Genomic DNA, 21,852 nt, shown 5'->3' with positions numbered 1-21,852 from the left:
CCGAACACGACCCGAAGTTTCGTGGGTTGACCCGAACACGACCCGCTTAACCCGAATTTTTTTTATTTTTTTTCCAAAATTAATATATTAAAATTAATATTTACTTAAAAAACACAAATGTATATAATAATATCATATTTAAATTATAAAATCTATGTTAATTTCTCCTTCTAAGTTATAATCATGGCATAAAATACACACCCCATTTAATTTATGATATAAAATATATTGTAAAAAAATATAATATAGTATAAATGTGTTAAACGGGTCAACCCGCCAACCCGACCAGGTTAACCCGAACCCGACCCGTTAACCTAAACGGGTTCGCGGGTTCAACCTGAAACTGACCCGAACCCGTTTAGACTAAACCTAAACCCGCGAATATCGTGTTAGGTTCGTGTCAGGTTTTCGGGTCGTGTCAGAAATTCACACTCCTACTTGAAACTGATCTGGACGTGTTTAAACTAAACCCAAACCCGCAATTTCGTGTTAGGTTCGTGTCGTGTTTTCGGGTCATGTCTGAATTTCACACACCTAAATACGAGGCCTATAATGAATTTATTCCAAACAATCCATTATTTCTTAAGAAAATTACTTTTTTGTTTCAAACACTCCAAAGAATTTGATGATATTACCAAAAAAAACCCATTCTCTAAATAAATTCTTTAACATTCGATTTTGTCACGATTCAAACAATCGTCCAATGTTCAAATAATCGTTCTTTAACAATCATTCGTTGTTCATAGAAATAGAATTAGGTATGTGCACACATTTGTTCATTAGGAAGAACCAAAATCGATTGTAGGTAACTGATTCGTAGTCTGAATGATAATAGTAATGTTATCATTTAAACATTATAATTCGTTAAACCTATTTACAAACCAAACACCTCATTAAGCATTGGTTTCGTTTCAACTTCCAACTGCTTTGTGGGATTCCACTTCCCGTTCAAAACATTATACGAATAAAAAAAAAAAAAAAAAAACTAAGCGGGAGGGGGGGGGGGGGATACATGAATTAATGACAAAGTTATTCATGAATGAACTAAACAAGAGAAATTACAAAATCTATTTATTGGTAAAATGTAAATGGTCTTGTAAACACTAGAATGGTCACAAATTCTAATTACAAAATATATTTATCTGTAAAATGTAAGAATAAGTATACGAATAGCGTTGGTTGCAAAGGGGTTTTTTTTAACATTTAAAAATATAACGTGACTCCATTTTATTAAAGATGATCATAATATCTTCGTACTACGTTTCTTTTAGTTTTGTCAGACGATGTGTGCCTTCATGTATATATGATTTATTCATACTAATTACTAGGTTAGAACCTCGTGTATTACATGGGTTGAATAAATGTAATTTTATATATTAAATAATAAAAAGTTATATTTTTATGAACACCGTATATTGTACGGGTTAAAAAGATGTAATTTTATATATCAAATAATAAAAAAAGTTATATCTTTAAAAACCATGTGTATTACACATATTAAATAAATGTAATTTTGTATATTAAGTACTAAAAACGTCGTAAGTTTAAAAAAACCGTGTATAGTTGGGTTGAAAAATCTACCAAATAATAAAACACTATATCCTTAAAAACCCCGTGTATTACACGTGTTGAATAAATCTAATTTTATATAGACAATGATAAAAAGTTATATCTTTAAAGACTTCGTGTATTACACGGGTTATATAAATATAACTTTGTATAGTAAATAATAAAAAAAAATATATTTTTCAAAACCCTACATTTTACACTTGTTGAATAAATATAATTTTGTATACCAAATAATAAAAAAGTTATATTTTTAATAAATTAGGATAATATTTAATATTAATTTATTATTTATATATTTAATATAAGATAAGTATGAAAAAGAGGTATTTGTTTTAAAAATATACTAGGTTATAACCCCGTGTATTACACGGGTTAAAAAAAGGAATTTTACATACTAAATAATAAAACAATATATCTTTAAAAACCTCATTTATTACACGAGTTGAATAAATATAATTTTATATATTAAATAATAAAAAAATATTATATTTTTAAGAACCTCGTGTATTGTAATTTATATACCAAATAATAAAAAAGTTAAATCTTTAAAAACTCTATGTATTACAAGAGTTGAACAAATGTAACTTTAGATTAATAGTATATTAAATAAATATAATTTTGGATTAATAGTGTATTAAATAAATATAATTTTGGATAAAATCTTATTTATAAATTTAATACCAAGTATAAAGTTAACCGAATAGAGTATAAAGAAATTGAAATAAAGTATGTGGTCAAAATATGGAGTAAAGTGAAATCACAAAGTAAAGTATGCATGGTTTAAATATGGAAGAGTGAAATAAGTCCTTTCATATTTAAGATTTTATGAATATTGGTACTCCAAACGATATGAAAACAACGCTTCAATTCGGGTGTTTAAATTTCCAATTAACAAAAATCAAGTCATTTGGAGCACCACTTCGAGGTAAGTTTTACATCAATGGACTTGGATCGTCGTTCTGATCAAAAGCCCTAAAAAATCTGTTTGTAATTTGGAAAAAAAGCTTAACTCCGTTAAGTTTTTTTAACGGGGGACCGGTGTAGGAAAAATAGGTGAAAGGTGGAATTGATGAGGGAAATATTCAAAGGTGAGACCAATCGCGTTCCGGGAAAAAATCCCAATATCGTATTCGCCGTCAATAACCAATGACCTCTAATTGAGACTATTACAGGCCAATTCTGCAGAAAAAAAAAAACATCATGAATCGAATAAAATCAAATGAATCAGTTTGAAACTATGATTTCCTCTCTAAAATAATATTTAATCATTCTATAATTGATTCCTCAATTTATTAAATTTGACACCAACTTTCAATATAGCATGTTTCAACGATAAATAGTCACATAGTATTTGATACATAAGAGCATTCTCATTCAAACCACCAAAATATGTGTGGGGGGTTTTTAAAATATAAGAAGTATAAAAAGTGGTTGTGAGTGGAGGAGAGAGAAAATGTTACTGTTCATCTGTATATTTGGAGGGACACTGTTCACCCCCTATACTTTTTTAATATATATTGAAAGTGGTTGTGAGTGGAGGAGAGAGAAAATGTAATATATATTGAAAAGAAGAGAAAAAAATATTTGTTTTTAGTGGAAATATATTGATATAGGAGTTGTTTTTTAGTAGAATGTATGTATATTTTTAGTGGATTGGATGTGAATGCTCTAAGTTTAAATGATTTATATGGCTACATACTTGCTTTACATTTTGTAGATATAAAAAAAATACATAATTCATTAGAACAAAGCTCTATATCTATTATAAAATGATACGAATATTGAAAGGTTAACATCAAAGTTAAAATTCATAACTAATAATATTTATCCATAAGATGTTAAACTAATAATATTATAATTAATTAAAAGAGATTAAATTAAAATAATAGTTATCTATAAGAGATGGCCTAATATAATGACAAGTGTCGCTAAAGTAGTTTCTTTTATTATATAGTATAGATTAAATTAACAATTTAGATTTGAGGATAATACTTTATTAAAGTATGATAAGATTTAATATTATTTTATTATTTATTTAGTTAATATATAAGATAAGTATGGATTTGAGGATACCTTCAATGAATGACACGTGTTCAAAAATTGGTTTCTTTTATTATAATAGATAGATTCTCTTTTTTCTTATATCTCATTGGGTAAAATAATAATTTTGTGTCTGGTCACTTTTGATCATGATTAAAATAACTTCTCTTTTTTCTTATATAAGTTTAAAGCATGGCATATAAATCACATCTTTATCACAAACATGAGCGATAAGATTTAATGGTTATATTGTATTAGATTAGATTAAATATTATTAATAATAAGAATTTGTATTAATATATATTAAATATTATTATTTTTAGTATGTAACATCCCATAATTTATAAGATAGGATGCTCTAATATTTGAAAGTATTATATAATTAGTTATGATAATTGTATTAAAACTTAAAGAAAGTTTATAAAATATGGAATGGGTTATAAGGGTTGATAAACCTAACTTGAGGGATTGGTAGTGTAACATTTAGAATTATATGACATAAAATTAAGAACCCAGTATTTGTGGGTTGTGTGAGTCGCGACCAGGAAGGAAGAACAAGGGGGAAACCCTAACTACATCAATTAACATCAAAATTCAGCAAGTTTGTGAAGGATTAGAGTCAATAATCGAATGCTAGTGCCTAAATACTCTCTAATCCAAGTGTTTTGACCATAAGGTAAGATAAAAATTCATAATTTGATGCTTGTTGATGAACTAGGGTTTATACCAATTCGTGATTCAGTATGAAATTAGATTGCATGTGAGTTAGAATCATCATGTAGAAGGTGTAATGTGCTTGAATTTGATTTATTAAAGATTTTGGAAAAACCCACTTGTTCTTGTATGATAATGAGTAGGTAATTGATTAGTTGAGTAAATCTTCAAGTAAAATTGTATGAATGATAGAATATTGGAAGGTTATATTGTGTAGAATGAATATTTGAACATGAGTGGTTGATTATGTGAAAGATGATGTATTCTAGTGAATTTATGCATAAGACACATGTACATAAGGCTTGATAAGTAGTACGCATGTTAGGTGTTTGATGAAATGCCTCAATGATAATCTAAGTAGCCTTGAATAAATCATTAGTGAATGGATTTGTATGACGAAATTAATGTATTGTCAATTGTTATATGAGTAGCATTGATACTTGAAAGTATGGTTATGAATGTAAGGGTTATGATCTAAATAAGAATGATTACGTGTAGGAACGAAAGAAGAAGGAGCTAGTTCCGGATCACAAACAAAGGCTCAAGATCGAGGTAAGTTCGTTACTTACAAGTTTAGTTGTGAGTTTATTGATAATGTTTCTTTTGATAATTGATATTCAATTAAGGTAGATATTTCAAATAAGAATGTGAAAGTAGGAATCCGTATCGGTCCATGGTGATTGGGTCGGTTCGGGTTCGCATGAGAAGGAATTTAATGGAAGTTTTCTCCTTGATCCGTACTAAACGGGTTATTGGAAGTGAATGAGAAATAGTTGTGTTTATTCGACTAGAATGAATTGGAATGAAATAGGAACAATTGGTAAGATATCTTGTAAATCCGAGAATATGTATTGTGATAGGATGAAAACGTTATGCGTACTTCACTAATATACTTTGTTGAATGATTGTAGGTAAAGCACCCGTATGATTGTCACTGCGACGCTCGGATACGAACACACCTTGATCACCCGTGATGCGCTTCCGCAACTTTTGTAGTAACCTTATTAGTCAAAGGCTTTTGTTAAAGTTAGTTGTGTTTGAAGTTTTAAACTTTAACTAGATGTTTATAAGTACTTAAGTACCTGAACTTGATGTTTGGAATCGGTAGTTTAAATGTTAAGATCTTCTTTACGTTTTTGAAGGTGTCGTTATTTGAGTCTTTGATATATTATAAACAGGGATGTTGTTCAAAATGCGAACGGGTCATGCCCAAATTTTTATTTTTTTATTTTGGCGATATGGTTAAGTGTACTTTTGTGACGTTTCAAGCATGAATTTAGAAGGGGTGTTTCATAGTATTATTAATAATTTTAATCAAATAAATAAGAGAATAAAAATTGTCTCAAAACAGGTTTCTTTTATTATATAGTATAGATATAGATATTGTTAAACCCATCAAAGTATACCAGGCCCAACAATACAAGCGGACCGTAGACACACCATACCAAACAGCCCAAGTGTAAAAAAAAATCATTTATGATAAAACATGTCCATACATCAAAAAACCAAAGGGTTGTTGGATTGCATCTTCAAGTTTACTGTTTTAAGTGTGTGTATTTATATCAAAATGAGGAGTATTGCATGTTTTTTTTTTTTAATTAGAGAACAATAATAAACACACATTTTTTTAATCAGTGTAATCGGACATGATCTAATTAAAAATTTAACATATTGCTTAGTTATTTTCTATTAGATCTCATCATTTTTCGAAACATGAATTTTTTGTTTCATAGAGGAACCAAAACATTCTAAGTTAGAACAAAGGAAACTCGATAGAGGTACCTCAACTCCCTGTTGGAGAGACCGAACAATCAGTGAAGCCCGAACCTGATGGATCCACACACAAATCGATTTGGTACAACTAGCTATTCCCAGATGAGTCAGTATTGCACTCGATCCATGGAGTGTAACCACTCGCCCTTTTAACCGCATCCTTTACGCTACTCAGACCGTACTCTGAGCCATTTGGATGAATTCCCTACATCATGGTTTCACAGCAAACATGACATTATAAACATTGGAAAAAAAGAAACAAAAAAAAAGCATTTGTTTCACTATTATTTTTAATAGATCATACCCGCGTTCTTGAGAGTTAGGAGGAGATTTATTTGGGTTTCAAGGTTAAGAGCCATTAAAAAATAACCGTCTTGATCAAGTATGGATTCCGAGCATGTCGCGTGACCCCAAAATGTTAGCCCTTCGCTACTTGGGCACGATAATGTTGGCTAGTCTAACTTCATTTGGAAATTAGGTTTGAAATCCGTAATATATAAAAAAAAAATAGGTAAATAGATTTAACTTACCACGAAAATCAAAGCAACACCCCCTTCACCATTGGCCGGTAATGGTGTTTACGCCCCTTTCGTCAAGCCCATAACATATAGTCTTGCAATAGTTAGTCGGAAATCTTATTCATCTAGAAGAAATGACTTACATTATCCACTTTCAACGAGAATAAATGCAACAAACTTTCAATATATGACAGAGACGACTCATGGCCTTTTATAATACCCGTCTCTAAATTCAAAAAAAAAATTTCTTTACGAACCCTAAAATATAAATGGTTAACGAGTCAATCCGCTTACTAAACAGATCGTGTTCATGCTATACGTTTATTAGGTGAGGCGTGTTTAGATTAACCGTTTAAAAATGAGTTATCTCAGTCAACCCACATGGTAAGGGCCAAATATAGCGTACAGGGTCCTCCGTTACAGAACCCACCATAGTGTCTTCGATATAGCTTTTTCAAACGCACTAGAGCAGTTGCCGGAAACACAAGTATTGAGTAGAAAGGGATATAACTTGTGACATTTTTAATTCTTTGCATCGACATGTATTTGGTTTTGTATATTAACATGGAGGGTTGTCGATAATTCAACAACCAATGTGGTGGTCCATTGGCAAAAGAAAAACCTTTAAACACCTTGGGAGGAGGAGGTATTGGGTTCAAGTCACATAGACGACAGGAATTAAAAAGAAATTTTACGTTAAAAAAAATATATTATCCACTACTCACAAAAGCTCATCACATTATAATACTCTCAAGCCCATCACATTATAGTAGGCCCAATTGCCCAGCCATACCAAACGGCCCAACTATACCACACACCACAATATATAGTTAATCCCTAGCTTTATGTATTATCGATGTTGTTCTATAAAAGAAAAGTTCATACGAAAACCAAAACATTCAAGTTAAAACGAAGGAAACTCGATAGAGGAGCCGCAACTCCCCGTTGGAAAGACCGGACATTCAACGAAGCCCGAACCCGATGAATCCACACACAAATAGATTTGGTACAATTGACTATTACCAGACGAGTCAGTATTGCACTCGATCCACGGAGTGTAACCACTCGCCTCTTTAACCGCGTCCCTTATGCTTCTCAGACTATACTCTGACCCGTTTGGATGAATCCCTAAATCATGGTTCACATTAAACATGAAATTATAAACATTGGAACCAAAGAAACACAAAAGAAAGTACATTTCACTATAATTTTTCATTAATCATACCGGCGCTCTCGAGAGCTTGGAGGAGGTTTATTTGGGTTTTGAGGCTAAGAGCCGTTGAGAAATAACCGTGTTGATCAAGTACGGTTTCCGAGCATGTCCCGTGCTTGTCCCACTCGTGACCCCAAAATGTTAGCCCTTCGCTACTTGGGCACGATAATGTTGGCCAATCTGACTTCATTTGGCTCATAAGATCTGAAATCTGTAACATATGTAATTTTGTATTTATTGGTGTAATTTAGGAGTGAGAGTAATATAACCTTTGCCATTGAAAAAAATATAGAGTAAACTGCCAAAATAGTCCCTGAGGTTTGGTCACTTTTGCCACTTTAATTCAAAACTCAAACCTTTTGAATCTGGGTCCTCGTTGTTTCAATTTTGTTGCCATTTTAACCCAAAAGCAAAATCTGGTCAGATTTTTCAGTTAACATCTAGTTTTTTCGTCCTTTTTCTCACTTTTAATGAAGGGGCAAAATTGTTAGATTTTTTTAATTTGTTATAATAAAACATTAAAAGACCATTTTGCCCTTCATTAAAAGGGAGGAAAAAAACAAAAAAAAACTGGATGTTAACTGAAAAATCTGACCATATTTTGATTTTGGATGAAAATGCCAACAAAATTGAAACCACGGGGACCCAGATTTAAAAGTTTTGAGTTTTGGACTAAAGTGACAAAAATAACCATATTTCAGGGACCATTTTGACAGTTTACTAAAAATATATATATATATGAATAAAAAAAATAAGTTTATTTTAGTTGATACATTTATTAATTGATTTAATTTGATACATATATTAATACATAAGAAGACAAAAATTTAGAACAATAAATAATCATAGGAAATGGTAAAAGATCCACCTTGGAGGCATCGAAAGGGTTGCTAGAGTCACAATTGGAAGGGTACGAACCATCGTTTCGATTGGGCCAAAGTCCATGAATTCCAAAATCCGATGCGGGTTTTCCGGTACCCGGGTAGCAACAACCGTGTTTCGTGTCGCAAAACGACCCTGGCCACTACAAAAAAAGGCATGCAAATCAAACAAATCCTATTGGTCGTGTGTGTCTCGTACACTTACACGACCATGATAATGTTTTGATAATTAGACTGGTTATCAAACCGGCCGTCTTACTGGTCAACTAGTCTGACTCCTAACAAACCTTTATTCTTAGGTTCAATCAGACGGTTATGTAGCCAGTTCCTGGTCCGACCTTATGAATACAATGGTATTTATTAAAAATGAAATAAATACCTGTTGAACGAAGTAGAAGAAATCGAAATCTTGTGAAGCGGAGAGTACGAGTAGGGAATGCAGGGTTAAAAGCTTGATCAACAGCAGAGGATTGTTCGATTGTGTCTTCATGTTTGTGCTAAGTGTGTGTGATGAGGGTGTGTTTAGTGTGTGTGTATATATAGGAGAGATATTGTGTGTATGCAAAGGTATTGAGTAAAAATGAAGAATATCCATATGCTTTGTTTTACTAGAGAGAATGAATTAACAATTTATTTATTACTATAATTAATAAGTCATAATTGTTATTTCTTATGTAATTTGTGTAAGGCAATTTTTTTATAATAAAAAGTAGAGTAAATTGTCATTTTAGTCCCTGAATTTTTTCCAAATTGTCATTTTAGTTCAAATATTTTTTTTTCTCCTTTGAGTACCTGACTTCTTCTTGTCATTTTGATCACATTGCCTAACTTAGTTTAAAACCAGGTTATAATCAAGGGTATTTTTGGTATTAAATTATTATGAGGTTTATAAATTATTTTGTAAACTACCCCTGGTTATCACTACATAACAATTATGTCAAAAATACCCATGGTTATAACCAGATTTTTAAACCGAGTTAGGCAATGTGATCAAAATGACAAGAAAATGGAAAAGTCAGGGACTCAGAGAAGAAAAAAAACTATTTAGACTAAAATGACAATTCGAACCAAAACTCATGGACTAAAATGACAATTTACTCTAAAAAGTAATTATCTTTGGATGATAAGTGATTAGGATATCAAATTCGATCAATAGAATTGTTTTGATACGTATTTATTTTTATATCAATCTCTATTTTGTACGGTTGTAATTTAATTTATATTTTATTTTGGTTTATGATAACTAAAATATAGTGTTTATGAGTATGTGTAATAATGAGATTTCTCACGGCTAAAATCACATCGAATATTTTCTTAAAAATCTTTAGATGGAAATTAATTATTTTACCTTAATTGGTTATTTACAAGCAACTTAAACTCATAAAATTTTAAAACAAATTTAACTACACATTCTTGTCTAATTTTTTTTTCCAACATTCGGATACAAATTTTATTAAAAATTGGTTAGTGGGCCATTTATTCTAGGTTGATTAGTTGAAGAATACAGAACTTATTTCTGTCCGAAACTTTTTTTGTCAACATTGTAGCTATTACTTTGTCATCTAAATAATGTTTTGTTTTCGTTAAAAAGAATTTTATTTTCAAATTTAAACAAATATGTTACAAATGTGTCTTAAAAGTTGCATGCCAAGTAACAATAATGTTGTTCGAATAACATTTTAAGTTTAAAAGAAAATGCGTTACAAGAAGAGAATTTAAAAAAAAAACACATACAAATTCATCATGAAACAAACATGTTCATACTTATACATGAGGAAATTAATTAAAATGAAATAAGAAAGTTAGAATGAAGGGAACTCAATGGAGGAACCACAGCTTCCCTTTGGAAAGACAGGACATTCAATGAAACCCGAAGCCGATGAATCCACACACAAGTAGATTTGGTACAATTGGCTGTTACCGGACAAATCATTATTACACTCGACCCATGGAGTGTAACCACTCGCTTGTTGAATCGCGGTTTTTATGCTACTAAGACTATACTTTTGCCCATTTGGTTGAATCCCTGAAATCATAAATTAATCCCAAGATCAAAACGTACGTGACAACATTATAAGTTAATGAAAATTAGAAGTGAAAACGTTTATATTGTATATGAAGTGTGAATGTGTTATGTACCCGCGGTTCTGAGAGCTTGGAGGAGATTGATTTCGTTCTTGAGGCTAAGTGTGGTCGCGAAATAATCGTGTTGGTTAAGAACTGATTCTGAACAAGTCCCATGTTTGTCCCACTCATGACCCCAAAATGTTAACCCATTGTTGCTTGGGCATGCTAATGTTGGCCATTGTGTTTGCATGTGGCTTGTAAGGTCCGAAATCTATACAATTAAATAAAAACAGTTTAAACGGTTAAAACTTTACTGTAGTGAAGACAAAGGTCTAAGGGTTGTTTGGTAGTTCTGAATGGTTAACTGCTGAACTAGTAAGAGGTCTGAACCATTAAGAACCAGTATAATGCTTCCAATTCAAATTAGAGGTCTTAACCATTCAGACTTAGTATAATGCACCATTCAGAGACAAATGTCTGAACCATTCAGATATCTGCTCGCGAAACAAACAGTCTAAAACATTAAGTGCTGAATCAGTAAGAGTAAGAGGTCTAAAACGTTAAGAGCTAAAGAAAATTGAATGAAGTAAAAGAAATGGTAAATTACGCACCTTGGAAGCATCAAAAGGGTTGCTAGAGTCACAGTTGGAGGGATATGAACCGTCGTTTCTGTTGGGCCAAAGTCCATGAATTCCGAAATCAGACGATGGTTTTCCGGTACTTGGGTAGCAACAACCTTGTTTCGTGTCACAGTACGATCCTGGCCACTACAAAAAAAAAAAAAAAAAAAAAAAAAAAACGGATGATTCGTATGCTTGTTGTCATGCATGCATGTACTATACAACTTGATTAACATCGAAATGAAATACCTGTTGAACAAAGTAGAAGAAATCGAAATCTTGTGCCGCTGATAAAGCGAGTAGGGAATGCAAGGCTAAAAGCTTGATCAATAGCAAAGGATTGTTGGATTGCATCTTCATGTTTGTTTTTGTGTTTAGTGTTTAGTGTGTGTGATGAAAAGGTATGTTTAGTGTGTGTATTTATAGGGGAAATGTTGTGTATGAAAAGGTATGAACTCAAAATTGGCATTATGGTGTGTGTGTGTGTGTTTTTTTTTTTTTTTTTTTTTGTTTATTACAGATGGTCCTGATTGAGATTGATACAGATCATTAATTTGTTGGTTATCGTTCGTACGCAATGATTAATACATTTATATATAAATAAAAAAAATATACTATTTAAGTTTTGTATTAGTTTAGTTGATATGTAATATGAATGTGAAATTTGCAGTTAAGAAAAAAAGGGGGACTCGTGAATGATATGTTAGTGGCCAGTGTCGACCCTTTTTCATTTTTATTCTTATTGTATGTGTAAATAAAAATAAAGTTGTTTTTAACAATATAACTAATGTAGTTGTCAAATTAACAATTAGATAATTAGTTCATATTGACTCTTGGTTTGGCTAAGTCTTTGTACATGGACACTTCAAAACTAACTATAAGTTAATCATTGGTACTTTCGTAATATAGTTCAATATATTTCAAATACAATATTCCCTAACGTACGAGTGTACGATGAAATTACGCACGTTTTAAAACTCAAAACCTAATCACGCATGTTGAAAAATTATTATCATGCGTGATTATGTTTTTTCAACATGTGTGATTATGGTTTTTCAGTATTCATGATTAGGGTTTTAAGTTTTACAACGTGCGTAATTTCATCGCATACACTCGTACGTTATGGAATATTATACGTATGTAATAATAAAATGATCAACGGAAAATTTAATGAATTACAAAAAAAAATTATAATATGCATAGTCCCTATAAAAGTTAGCCGGTTAGAAATTCTGCAAGTCCCGACCAATTTTTAGTTTGGCGTACTTTCTGCTTTCACTTTAGGAAGCGAATCAAGCGTTGAAGCACGCCTGAGCTTAATTACCACGCTATATACACATAATCTTTTATTGTCTTGATCAAGATCAAGTGCTCATATACATCATATTAATGAAAATGTAAGAAAAAGCTAAACTTGAAATCGTATCTCAGCGTTGAAATATTGATAATGATATAGGTGTGAAAGAAAGAGAGCATTTGGGAAAGGATATTCTCAAAAATTCTCGGCAGGTGCATCTTGTAGGCACAATAATTGGAACACAACCTTTTATTTAAAAAAGGGGCACATTTTATCACCAAATATCTATATTTTAACACCTTTTATTTAAAATCCTAGGAATATTTGGATACAAGTAAAATATTGATTTTGTTTATACTTATAATCTAATAATATAAGAATATCTGATCCTAAAGAAATAATATAAGAATATCAAATTTATTGAGTTTGCTTGTTCATCTAGAGTAGTAGTTTTACAATTGGCAACTCTTGTTTTCAAACTTTGTGTTCACACAAAATTATTCGTTAGATAAAATAAAACTGATAAAAAAAGTTCAAAAAATATTTATACATACAATTATGTACCCCCATATATATTATCCCTATATGTGTAAATATAATATATAAATTTAGAGTTGATAAAACTTAAAACAATTACACAAATTTGAGGAAGATGGAGTTCAAGCTTAAGATATAGTCATATAGAACTCAAAATAAGTAAGGCTCGATGTAACATTTGCCCTCTTGCACTATCAATATTGTACACTTTCCTCATAAGTGTTGGTAATTTTAGTGATTATCAACTTCCATAGTGATATTGGGTTAACTTGTTGAATAGTTATTCTCGCTATTATTTAATCGAGTTAGGTGATGCAGGATTGGCGGACTCGATATTAGAACGAGTTAGTGTGTGTAATAGGTTTTGGGCCTAATTAATCTAATTAATTAATTTTAATGGGCTGCTAATTGAATATTAAATCAACACTTTAATTAAATATTTGGGATTTTGGTCAGTTACCTTTTGGGAATAGTGGCCAATTCGTAACTGTATGTGAGAATGTGATTTATGAAATCACTTCCAAATATTTATAACATGGGATGCATGATATATCTAATATTAATATATTAGATGTTTATCTAATGCAAATAACTGATCCGCAAAATTAGGGGATGAAAACAGTTATTTGGAAAACAAATATCTTTACACACGATCAAGAATTATTCAATCTCTCGATATACGGTATTTTCACATCTCAAAGATACAATCCTGTTCTTGTTACGAATTGAGTTTAATCCGTTCGAACTTTTGAGTATATCGATCAAATAGTTCGTTCTGATAGTTCTCATACGACTCTCAATTCAATCCAAGCAATTCTTATTTGATTCACTGTGGTCTCTTTCAAAATTCCAACCAACAAAGAACGAACTATTTTAACATGACTGGTGAATCTGCAAGCGACATGACAAGCAAATTTGCGAAGTTGGAGAAATTTGAAGGGCAGGATTTTAGGCGCTGGAGGAAGAAGATGCACTTCTTGTTAACCACACTAAAAGTTGTGTACGTTCTGAGTACACCGATGCCTGAAGAAGGGGGGAGAATGAACCCCTTGATCAACAGAGGAAAAGGTCGAAGTGGGAAAATGATGATTATATATGCAGAGGGCATATATTGAATGGAATGTGTGATGGGTTGTTTGACTTGTACCAGAATGCAGTGTCTGCCAAGGATCTTTGGGATTCTCTTGAATCTAAATATATGGCAGAGGATGCATCAAGCAAAAAATTTCTGGTAAGTAATTTTAATTCCTACAAAATGGTTGATGATAGACCGGTTATGGAGCAATATAATGAATTATTGCACATATTGGGTCAATATACTCAACACAATTTGTATATGGATGAGTCAATTTCTGTTTCTAGCATCATTGATAAACTCCCTCCATCATGGAAAGATTTTAAACACACCCTTAAACATCAAAAGGAAGAATTGACTTTGGTTCAATTGGGAAGTCACATTCGAATCGAAGAATCTCTTCGGGTTCAAGAAGTTGGTAAAAATAAGGGCAAAAGTGTGGTTGGTCAATCTTCAATTAATATGGTGGAGCATGATGGGAAATCAGGTAAAAATAACAAGTTCAAGGGAAAGAAACGCAAGTTTGATCATGATGATAAAAATTCAAACAAGAAGGCTAAAAAGACATGTTGGAGGTGTCACAAAGTGGGTCATTTCAAAAAGGATTGTCGGGTGAAGATTCCGGGAAACAACAAAGGTTCGGGTGGAGCGGGTCCAAGGATCCACCGACACAAACGGGTACGTATACTAATCCGTATGTAAATTTGGTTAATTCTAATGAGTGCTTGACAGTGACAAAGGTTCCATTTGCACCCACTGTTAATGAAAGTTATTTTCTTACTCCAACCGATTTATGTGTCAATGAATTAAGTAATTTTGAAAATTCTTGTTACACAATAAATTTGGTTTTAATGCAAAATTAAATATACCCAATACAATAAATCATGTTGCATGTGATAACCGGATTGAACATAATAATAAGTGTGGTCCAAATTTAGGCCCAATCAAAATATTGAAAGTGGGCAGAGATGGTTTTTATGAGAATTGTATGGATAATACGTTGAATTCTAAACTCATAAATTGTGGTGGGTCACATGGAAATACCAATTCGATGCATCTGAATAAGTTACAGAATGTAAATACTAGTGGATTTGATAAAGTAGTGGACATTAAAGGTCCAAATCAAAACCGTACGGTGGGCTCGGTACCGAATTCGGAAAATAATGAGCATTTGGGTTTTGACTTAAATATAAGTCACCAAAACAAATTGGTATTCATGTCATACGACATCTTAGTCAAAAACCTCTCTCTCTCTCCCCCCCTACGAATCGTCTTGAGTGCTCGACGGAGATGACGTTCTCAGTTTAGTGTGCGGGGTTCCGTCTGCTGCTACCGGCGGTAGTTCTGCTTACCCTTCATCCTAAATCGATTCTGAATCTTCCATTCGCCTCTCGAGTTTCGTTCACTTACCCCCACCTCCGTTCACCCGCCTCCATAGCCATAAGTTCTCCGGTAGACGAAACGTCAGGAGTGCTCGACAAAGAAGACGATTGTGGTTTAGAGTGCGAGGTTGTGTTGTATTCGACGTTTGGTTTGTAATCTCATTTATCTTTCATTCTAAATCGCCCTCCGATTCTTTCATTCGCCTCTTGAGTATCGTTTTGCTCCCCCAAATGAATATGTACGGTCAGTACGAGGAAGATGACCGGCCTTGGAACCAGGCTACCGGGAGAAAGAAAAAGAAGAATCAAAGTCAGCAAAATAAGAAGCAACTCTTCGAGTTTGAAAATGCGACAACTTTTTTCGTATCGAATCTCCCGGGTTTCTGCAGCAGAGGAGAAATCTGGAATGAGTTTAGAGTCTTTGGTGAACTTGCCGATGTGTTCTTACCAAAGAAACTAGACAAAAGAGGTAACAAATTTGCTTTCGTGAGATACGAAAACGTTCAAGACATTGGGAAAATGATGGAGGTACTCAACAAGGTGAAGATGAAAGGTGCAAAGCTGACAATTGACTTGGCGAAATTCCGGCGGGATGGTAAACCTACCAATGTCAATGGTGGCGTAGGACAAAGTCATAACAAAACGACGGGTGCAAACTCTTTCTCTCAGATTCCAATCATTAACAATAATGTCAACAATAATAGATCAAACACCGGAATGGGTAGATCGTATTCTGATGTACTGAAAGGAACGCATAATGAAATGGGTATGGTAAACATAAAGCTATTACATTTCCAAACACTGTGTCCAAAACAGCAAACGAATGGCATGGAGTATCGGTCATTGTTGAAGCTAAAAGTTATGAAATATTAAGCAACATTCTAGAAATCACTGGGAATCTCTCAAAATTCCTCACAGGGCTCAGGTATATAGGTATATTGGGGGATTGAAGGTACTCTTGAGTTTTGATCATAAAACTCATTGCGAGGCCTTCTTAACTCATTACAAGGAAAAACAATCAAACTGGTTCTCCATGATTAAACCATGGGATGGGGTAGAAAAGCTTGTTGACCGAATTGCTTGGCTTCGTATCGACGGGGTTCCGATACAAGCATGGGAGCGGGAAGTCTTTAATACGATTGCCAGCACCTTTGGTGCAGTCATCGCGCCTTCAAGGGCAACTAACAAAGATTGTAACTTGGCTTACGAAATTGTTGGGGTACTTACGAACTCCGGCAAAAAGATTGAAGTAGATTTAACTATCAGTTGGCAAGGGAATGAACACAGAGTCTGGATATCGGAGGTCATGAGGGACTGGGTCCCTGATTTCTTGGTTGGCAGCACTGGCGGTCCCAATCGATATCAACAAGCTGGATTGGAAGAAACTGGTGAAGGTATTACAGTTCCGGCGGACACACCGGAAAAAACCAAAATAGGAGGTCTCACCGGAGAAGACGAAGAGCCTGCTCAGGCAGTCCAAAAGTCAGGCATGGGAAACAATACGTGCATGGGGGGAAAAACGACAAAACGGCGCAAACGCATACCAATGATGACACCTCGGATACTGTTCCTATTATTAATATACCCCAATCTTCTTTCAATGTGAAATCGACTGTTGGGGCCCCTATTTCACATAAAGCACCTAACAAATCCAAGAGGACTTGTTTGGGCTCTCGCAGCATCAGGCCCAACAATTCCTCTCCGTGTCAAGGATCCAGTCCAAAGAAGCCAGCCACTAAAAGGCCCAGGCACGAGCCCGTTATGCCTCCTCCCCCTTTTTCTTATCCACGTCCACCATATCCTGATTACCTCCGCATTACCCCGGAAAACCTTTCCTCCGTGCCCTCCCCCTTTACTTCTAATGAACATCGAAGTAACAATGGGGTCGCTGATGTCAACCCATCTCACAACCTCCATGATTCTTCGGCTACCTCATCCCAGCCTCAATCAGATACAGTTGCTCCCGCGGATGAATTCATGGTCGTCACATTGCCAGCACATCCATCGAAGTCTATGGAGAACCCTCCAAGTGATCCTGGAGAAGCAATTGCCACTCTCAAAGTGGGTAGCACAACAGGTATGCATGTCGAAAATTTTATGAATGTGATTGAAGAGATTGTTAGGGGAGAAGGTGAGAAAGCTGTGAATCAATGAATTATCTCACCATAAATATTAGGGGGGTGGGCAATGCCCAAAAAGCAGCTTGGATCAAGAAAATAAAAAGAGAACATGGGATTTGCTTTATTGCAATCCAGGAGACTATGTTTGCAGACGGATCGAAAATTAATTTCAAAAGATTTTGGGGTAACTCTCCGCTAGAATCAGAATGGGTTAACTCAGAAGGCAGATCGGGGGGCATGGCGTGTTTATGGGACCCGGGAATTTTCAACAGGATGGAAACCATCAAGCATAGACATTACCTGTTGGTCTGCGGTACTATTAGGGGTATTGTAGAACAAATAAACGTTATGAACAGGATGAACGGTTTACTAATTGACTGTGAGTGGTGTATCGATCCCATTCTTATCAAAGAGGAGGTCCGAAAGTTTTTTGAGAATAAATTCTTGGAGCCTACCCCCTCTCGACCGAACTTCACTTGTCATCATATCAAAAAGCTCACCGACTCGCAGGGTATGTCCTTAATCTCTCCCTTTTCTTTTAATGAGGTAAAAAATGCTATTTGGGACTGTGGTGGAGATAAGGCCCCCGGGCCGGATGGTTTCAATTTTACTTTCCTTAGACACTACTGGGATCTATTGGGGGAGGATTTCCATAAAATTCTGGTGCGTTTTCACGATACGGGTACAATATCAAAAGGATGTAGCTCCTCGTTTATCACTCTCATCCCAAAGGTTAATGATCTGGAAAGCCTAAATGATTTCCGGCCAATCAACCTTATTGGATGCATCAGCAAAGTGATCTCGAAAGTCTTAGCAAACCGTCTAAAAATGGTCATCGGGTCAGTAATATCGGAAGAACAATCGGCTTACTTGTCAGATAGAAATATTCTGGATGGGCCCCTCGTAACAAATGAAATAATTTCTTGGATAAAACGCGCAAAGAGTAAGGCGTTCTTATTCAAGATTGATTTCGAAAAGGCTTTTGACACGATTAGTTGGTGTTTCATTGTGTCGGTATTTCGGCAAATGAACTTCCCCGAAAAATGGATTCTTTGGATATACGGTATTCTTGCATCATCTCATTCCTCGGTCCTTGTGAATGGCTCCCCGACCGAGGAATTCCAATGTTTTAGAGGGGTTAGGCAAGGTGACCCACTCTCGCCCTTCATATTCATTCTCGCTATGGAAGCCCTATCTAGCTTCATGACGAGTGCTATTTCGGCCGGTACTATAAAAGGTATATCTCTTCCGAACAATGGTCCCATTGTGTCACACCTCATTTTTGCGGATGATGTGATGCTCTTGGGTACATGGGAGGAAGCAAACATTGTCAACATAAGAAGACTTATGAGATGTTTTTTCCTAGTTTCGGGATTAAAGATAAACCTTCTCAAGTCGTGTCTCTACGGGGTGGGAACCACATCGGATGAATGTGATCATATGGCTAATCGGCTAGGGTGTAATTCCGGTTCCATTCCCTTCATATATCTTGGTCTCAAAGTCGGGGGCAATATGAACAAATATAACAACTGGGCTCCGGTCATTGAAACCTTCGAAGCAAGGCTATCTCTTTGGAAGGCCAACACCCTATCGATTGGGGGTAGGACCACGCTTATCAAATCGATTCTTGATTCATTACCTCTGTACTACTTCTCGCTCTACCAGGCACCTCGGAATGTATTAAACAAATTAGAAAAAATTAGAAGGAATTTCTTGTGGGGCGGCACTGCTACAAGAAGCAAGATGCATTGGGTTCGTTGGGATCTTGTCACCAGACCAATTAAATGTGGGGGGCTTGGCTTGGATACATTACACAATATGAATTGCAGTTTGTTGTCAAAATGGGCGTGGAGATACAAAACAGAACCCAATAGACTTTGGAGAATCACTATCAACAGTATCCACTTCAATCCAAAATTGGGTAATTTTCTACCTTCAAAAAAAGGGTTAACAGGCGTTTGGAACAATATTATAAAGAAGGAAGTAACGTTACGCGAAAAAGATATACATCTCAACAATCTCCTTAAATGTAAGGTCGGCTTTGGATCCGACGTCCAGTTCTGGACCGATACATGGGTCTTAGATGCACCACTTAAATCAAGATTCCCTTCGCTCTACTCACTGGAAAAGTTCAAAGGTTGCAGTGTCCGAGACCGTATCAAGCGCCGGGATGACAATGCCGCTAACATAATTAGTTGGTGCTGGATCTGGGACCCAAGCTCACAGCAGGAACGTGCGGATCTAGAGGAAATTACAAACATTATTTCACGGGTACCACTGACAATGTCTAATGACACATGGTCATGGTCCTCGGACCCGTCTGGATCATTCTCGGTTAAATCGGTTAAAAATCTCCTTGCTCGCTCGATACATCAGCACTCTCCCATAAACTTCGAATGGAATAAATGGGTTCCACGTAAAGTTAACATCTTCGGGTGGAGATTGGCGCTTGACAGGCTTCCTACCAGGGTCGCTCTCGCACATCGGAACATCAACATTACGTCTATTCGCTGCCCGTTTTATGGAGACAGAGATGAAACAGCTTCTCATCTATTTGCAGAATGTTTTGTTAGCTCAGTGGTGTGGGAAATGGTTTCCAGTTGGCTCAAAATCCCACCGATTTATGCTTTCACTTCGGATGACCTACTTCGCGTCCATCAAGATATCACAGGCCCAGCTGCAATGAAGAAGATGGTGCAAGCTATCGTCCTTTCTTCATGCTGGAGCATATGGAAACAACGTAACGACACTATCTTCTCGGGTAATCGTGTAGACATTTCCAGAATCTTAGCCGAAATCAAAACCTCAAGTTTTCTTTGGATAAAAAGTAGAGCAAAAATGCACTCATTAGAATGGTCAGATTGGTGTAAGTTCAATGTTTTGTAATCTTTTGTAATCTTTCCTTTGTCTAGCTCCTTGCTAGCTTGTTTGCTCTAATAAAATCAGCCGTTCAAAAAAAAAAAAAATATAAGTCACCAAATTAATTCGCATGATTATTCGAGATCCAATACGAATAAAAAATTTTATTCGGGTGATATTTCGAATTTTAATAATAATTCGGTTGTGAATTATGTTTCCTTTATCAGTGAATCATTTTGTGTTCAGGATGATGAATTTGCATGGTGGGTAGACTCGGGAGCTATGGTACATGTGTGCAAAGATCTAAGGTGGTTTGAAGAGTGCAAACCTATTGATGATGGATCCGAATTACGAATGGGAAATGTAGCAACCGAGCCTATCAAAGGTGTCGGGAAAGTCAAGCTTGTATTTACTTCTGGCAAACACTTATTACTAGATTATGTGTTGTATGTTCCGGGTATACGGAAGAATTTATTGTCGGGTATTGTATTAAATAATTATGGGTTTAAACAGGTCATTGAGTCTGATAAGTTTATCTTGTCAAGACATGGAACCTTTGTAGGATTTGGATATTTATCTAATGGTATGTTTAAGTTAAATGTTCATGTTCCGTTTACTAAAGAATCCGTGTGTATTGCTTCTTCTAGTAATAAAGTAGATAATGAATCAAAATTATGGCATGCTAGATTAGGACATGTTAATTATTTTAGAATGAAAGACATGTCAAAAATGAGCTTGATACCCGCTTTTGATATGAATAATAATCAATGTCACACTTGCAAGTTAACCAAGATAACAAGAAAACCTTTTAAAGATGTCAAAAGGGAATCTAAGGTTTTAGAACTCATTCATTCCGACCTATGTGATTTTCATAATACTCCCTCATTTGGAAACAAGAAATATGTTGTGACATTTATTGATGATGCTTCTAGGTTTTTGTCACACCCCGACCACGTTAAAACAACAAACCGTGGCGGAAACGTCGGGGAGTGTTGCAACAGAATTATTGTTTCACAACCATGGTAACCAAATGTTTTGTTTTATTGAATTATTATGTAATGTACATTGTCTTTAAAACAAACAAACTACATATTGTTTATTGCTGTTTTTAGATCACTAAGGCCTCGTCCAGGTCCTATGTGACGCAAACTTCCTAGCAAGCAACATCAAGCAATATCTCCTGAAAC

At 34.7% G+C, this 21,852-nt stretch overlaps 2 protein-coding genes and 1 long non-coding RNA gene across 3 annotated transcripts; 1 reads left to right on the top strand and 2 right to left on the bottom strand.

The window, feature by feature from the left end:
* The first annotated feature begins 4,136 nt into the window (after positions 1-4,136).
* LOC110870770 lies at positions 4,137-5,482 on the top strand. The gene is made up of 3 exons (XR_002553224.2): positions 4,137-4,285; positions 4,822-4,875; positions 5,235-5,482. It is a non-coding gene; the product is annotated as an uncharacterized LOC110870770 (long non-coding RNA).
* Positions 5,483-7,324: 1,842 nt separating this feature from the next.
* LOC110871857 (ribonuclease 1) lies at positions 7,325-9,245 on the bottom strand. Its single transcript, XM_022120609.2, has 4 exons — positions 9,088-9,245; positions 8,696-8,851; positions 7,840-8,038; positions 7,325-7,742 (listed from the first exon to the last, which is right to left on the bottom strand). The coding sequence occupies exons 1-4, from the start codon at positions 9,196-9,198 to the stop codon at positions 7,519-7,521; spliced, it is 690 nt and encodes a 229-aa protein (XP_021976301.1). The 5' UTR covers positions 9,199-9,245; the 3' UTR covers positions 7,325-7,518.
* Positions 9,246-10,360: 1,115 nt separating this feature from the next.
* LOC110871856 (extracellular ribonuclease LE) lies at positions 10,361-11,806 on the bottom strand. Its single transcript, XM_022120608.2, has 4 exons — positions 11,645-11,806; positions 11,387-11,542; positions 10,848-11,046; positions 10,361-10,734 (listed from the first exon to the last, which is right to left on the bottom strand). The coding sequence occupies exons 1-4, from the start codon at positions 11,753-11,755 to the stop codon at positions 10,511-10,513; spliced, it is 690 nt and encodes a 229-aa protein (XP_021976300.1). The 5' UTR covers positions 11,756-11,806; the 3' UTR covers positions 10,361-10,510.
* Between the last annotated feature and the right edge of the window lie 10,046 nt (positions 11,807-21,852).

The sequence above is a fragment of the Helianthus annuus genome, chromosome 8 (genome assembly GCF_002127325.2).
Source record: "Helianthus annuus cultivar XRQ/B chromosome 8, HanXRQr2.0-SUNRISE, whole genome shotgun sequence".
Lineage (NCBI taxonomy): Eukaryota > Viridiplantae > Streptophyta > Magnoliopsida > Asterales > Asteraceae > Helianthus > Helianthus annuus.
The sequence above is the reverse complement of the archived record's forward strand: the minus strand, read 5'-3'. Positions and strand labels throughout refer to the sequence as shown.

Bases quoted from the DNA above. Each gene is read 5' to 3' on its own strand.
- LOC110871856 (XM_022120608.2), bottom strand. From the start codon at position 11,755: ATGAAGATGCAATCCAACAATCCTTTGCTATTGATCAAGCTTTTAGCC. The intron at 11,047-11,386 runs GTGCGTAATTTA...TTAATTGTATAG, and splicing joins ACCCTTTTGATGCTTCCAAG to ATTTCGGACCTTACAAGCCA. The intron at 10,735-10,847 runs GTACATAACACA...TTATGATTTCAG, and splicing joins CCAAGCTCTCAGAACCGCGG to GGATTCAACCAAATGGGCAA.
- LOC110871857 (XM_022120609.2), bottom strand. From the start codon at position 9,198: ATGAAGACACAATCGAACAATCCTCTGCTGTTGATCAAGCTTTTAACC. The intron at 8,039-8,695 runs GTGGATCTTTTA...CATATGTTACAG, and splicing joins ACCCTTTCGATGCCTCCAAG to ATTTCAGATCTTATGAGCCA. The intron at 7,743-7,839 runs GTATGATTAATG...ACCATGATTTAG, and splicing joins CCAAGCTCTCGAGAGCGCCG to GGATTCATCCAAACGGGTCA.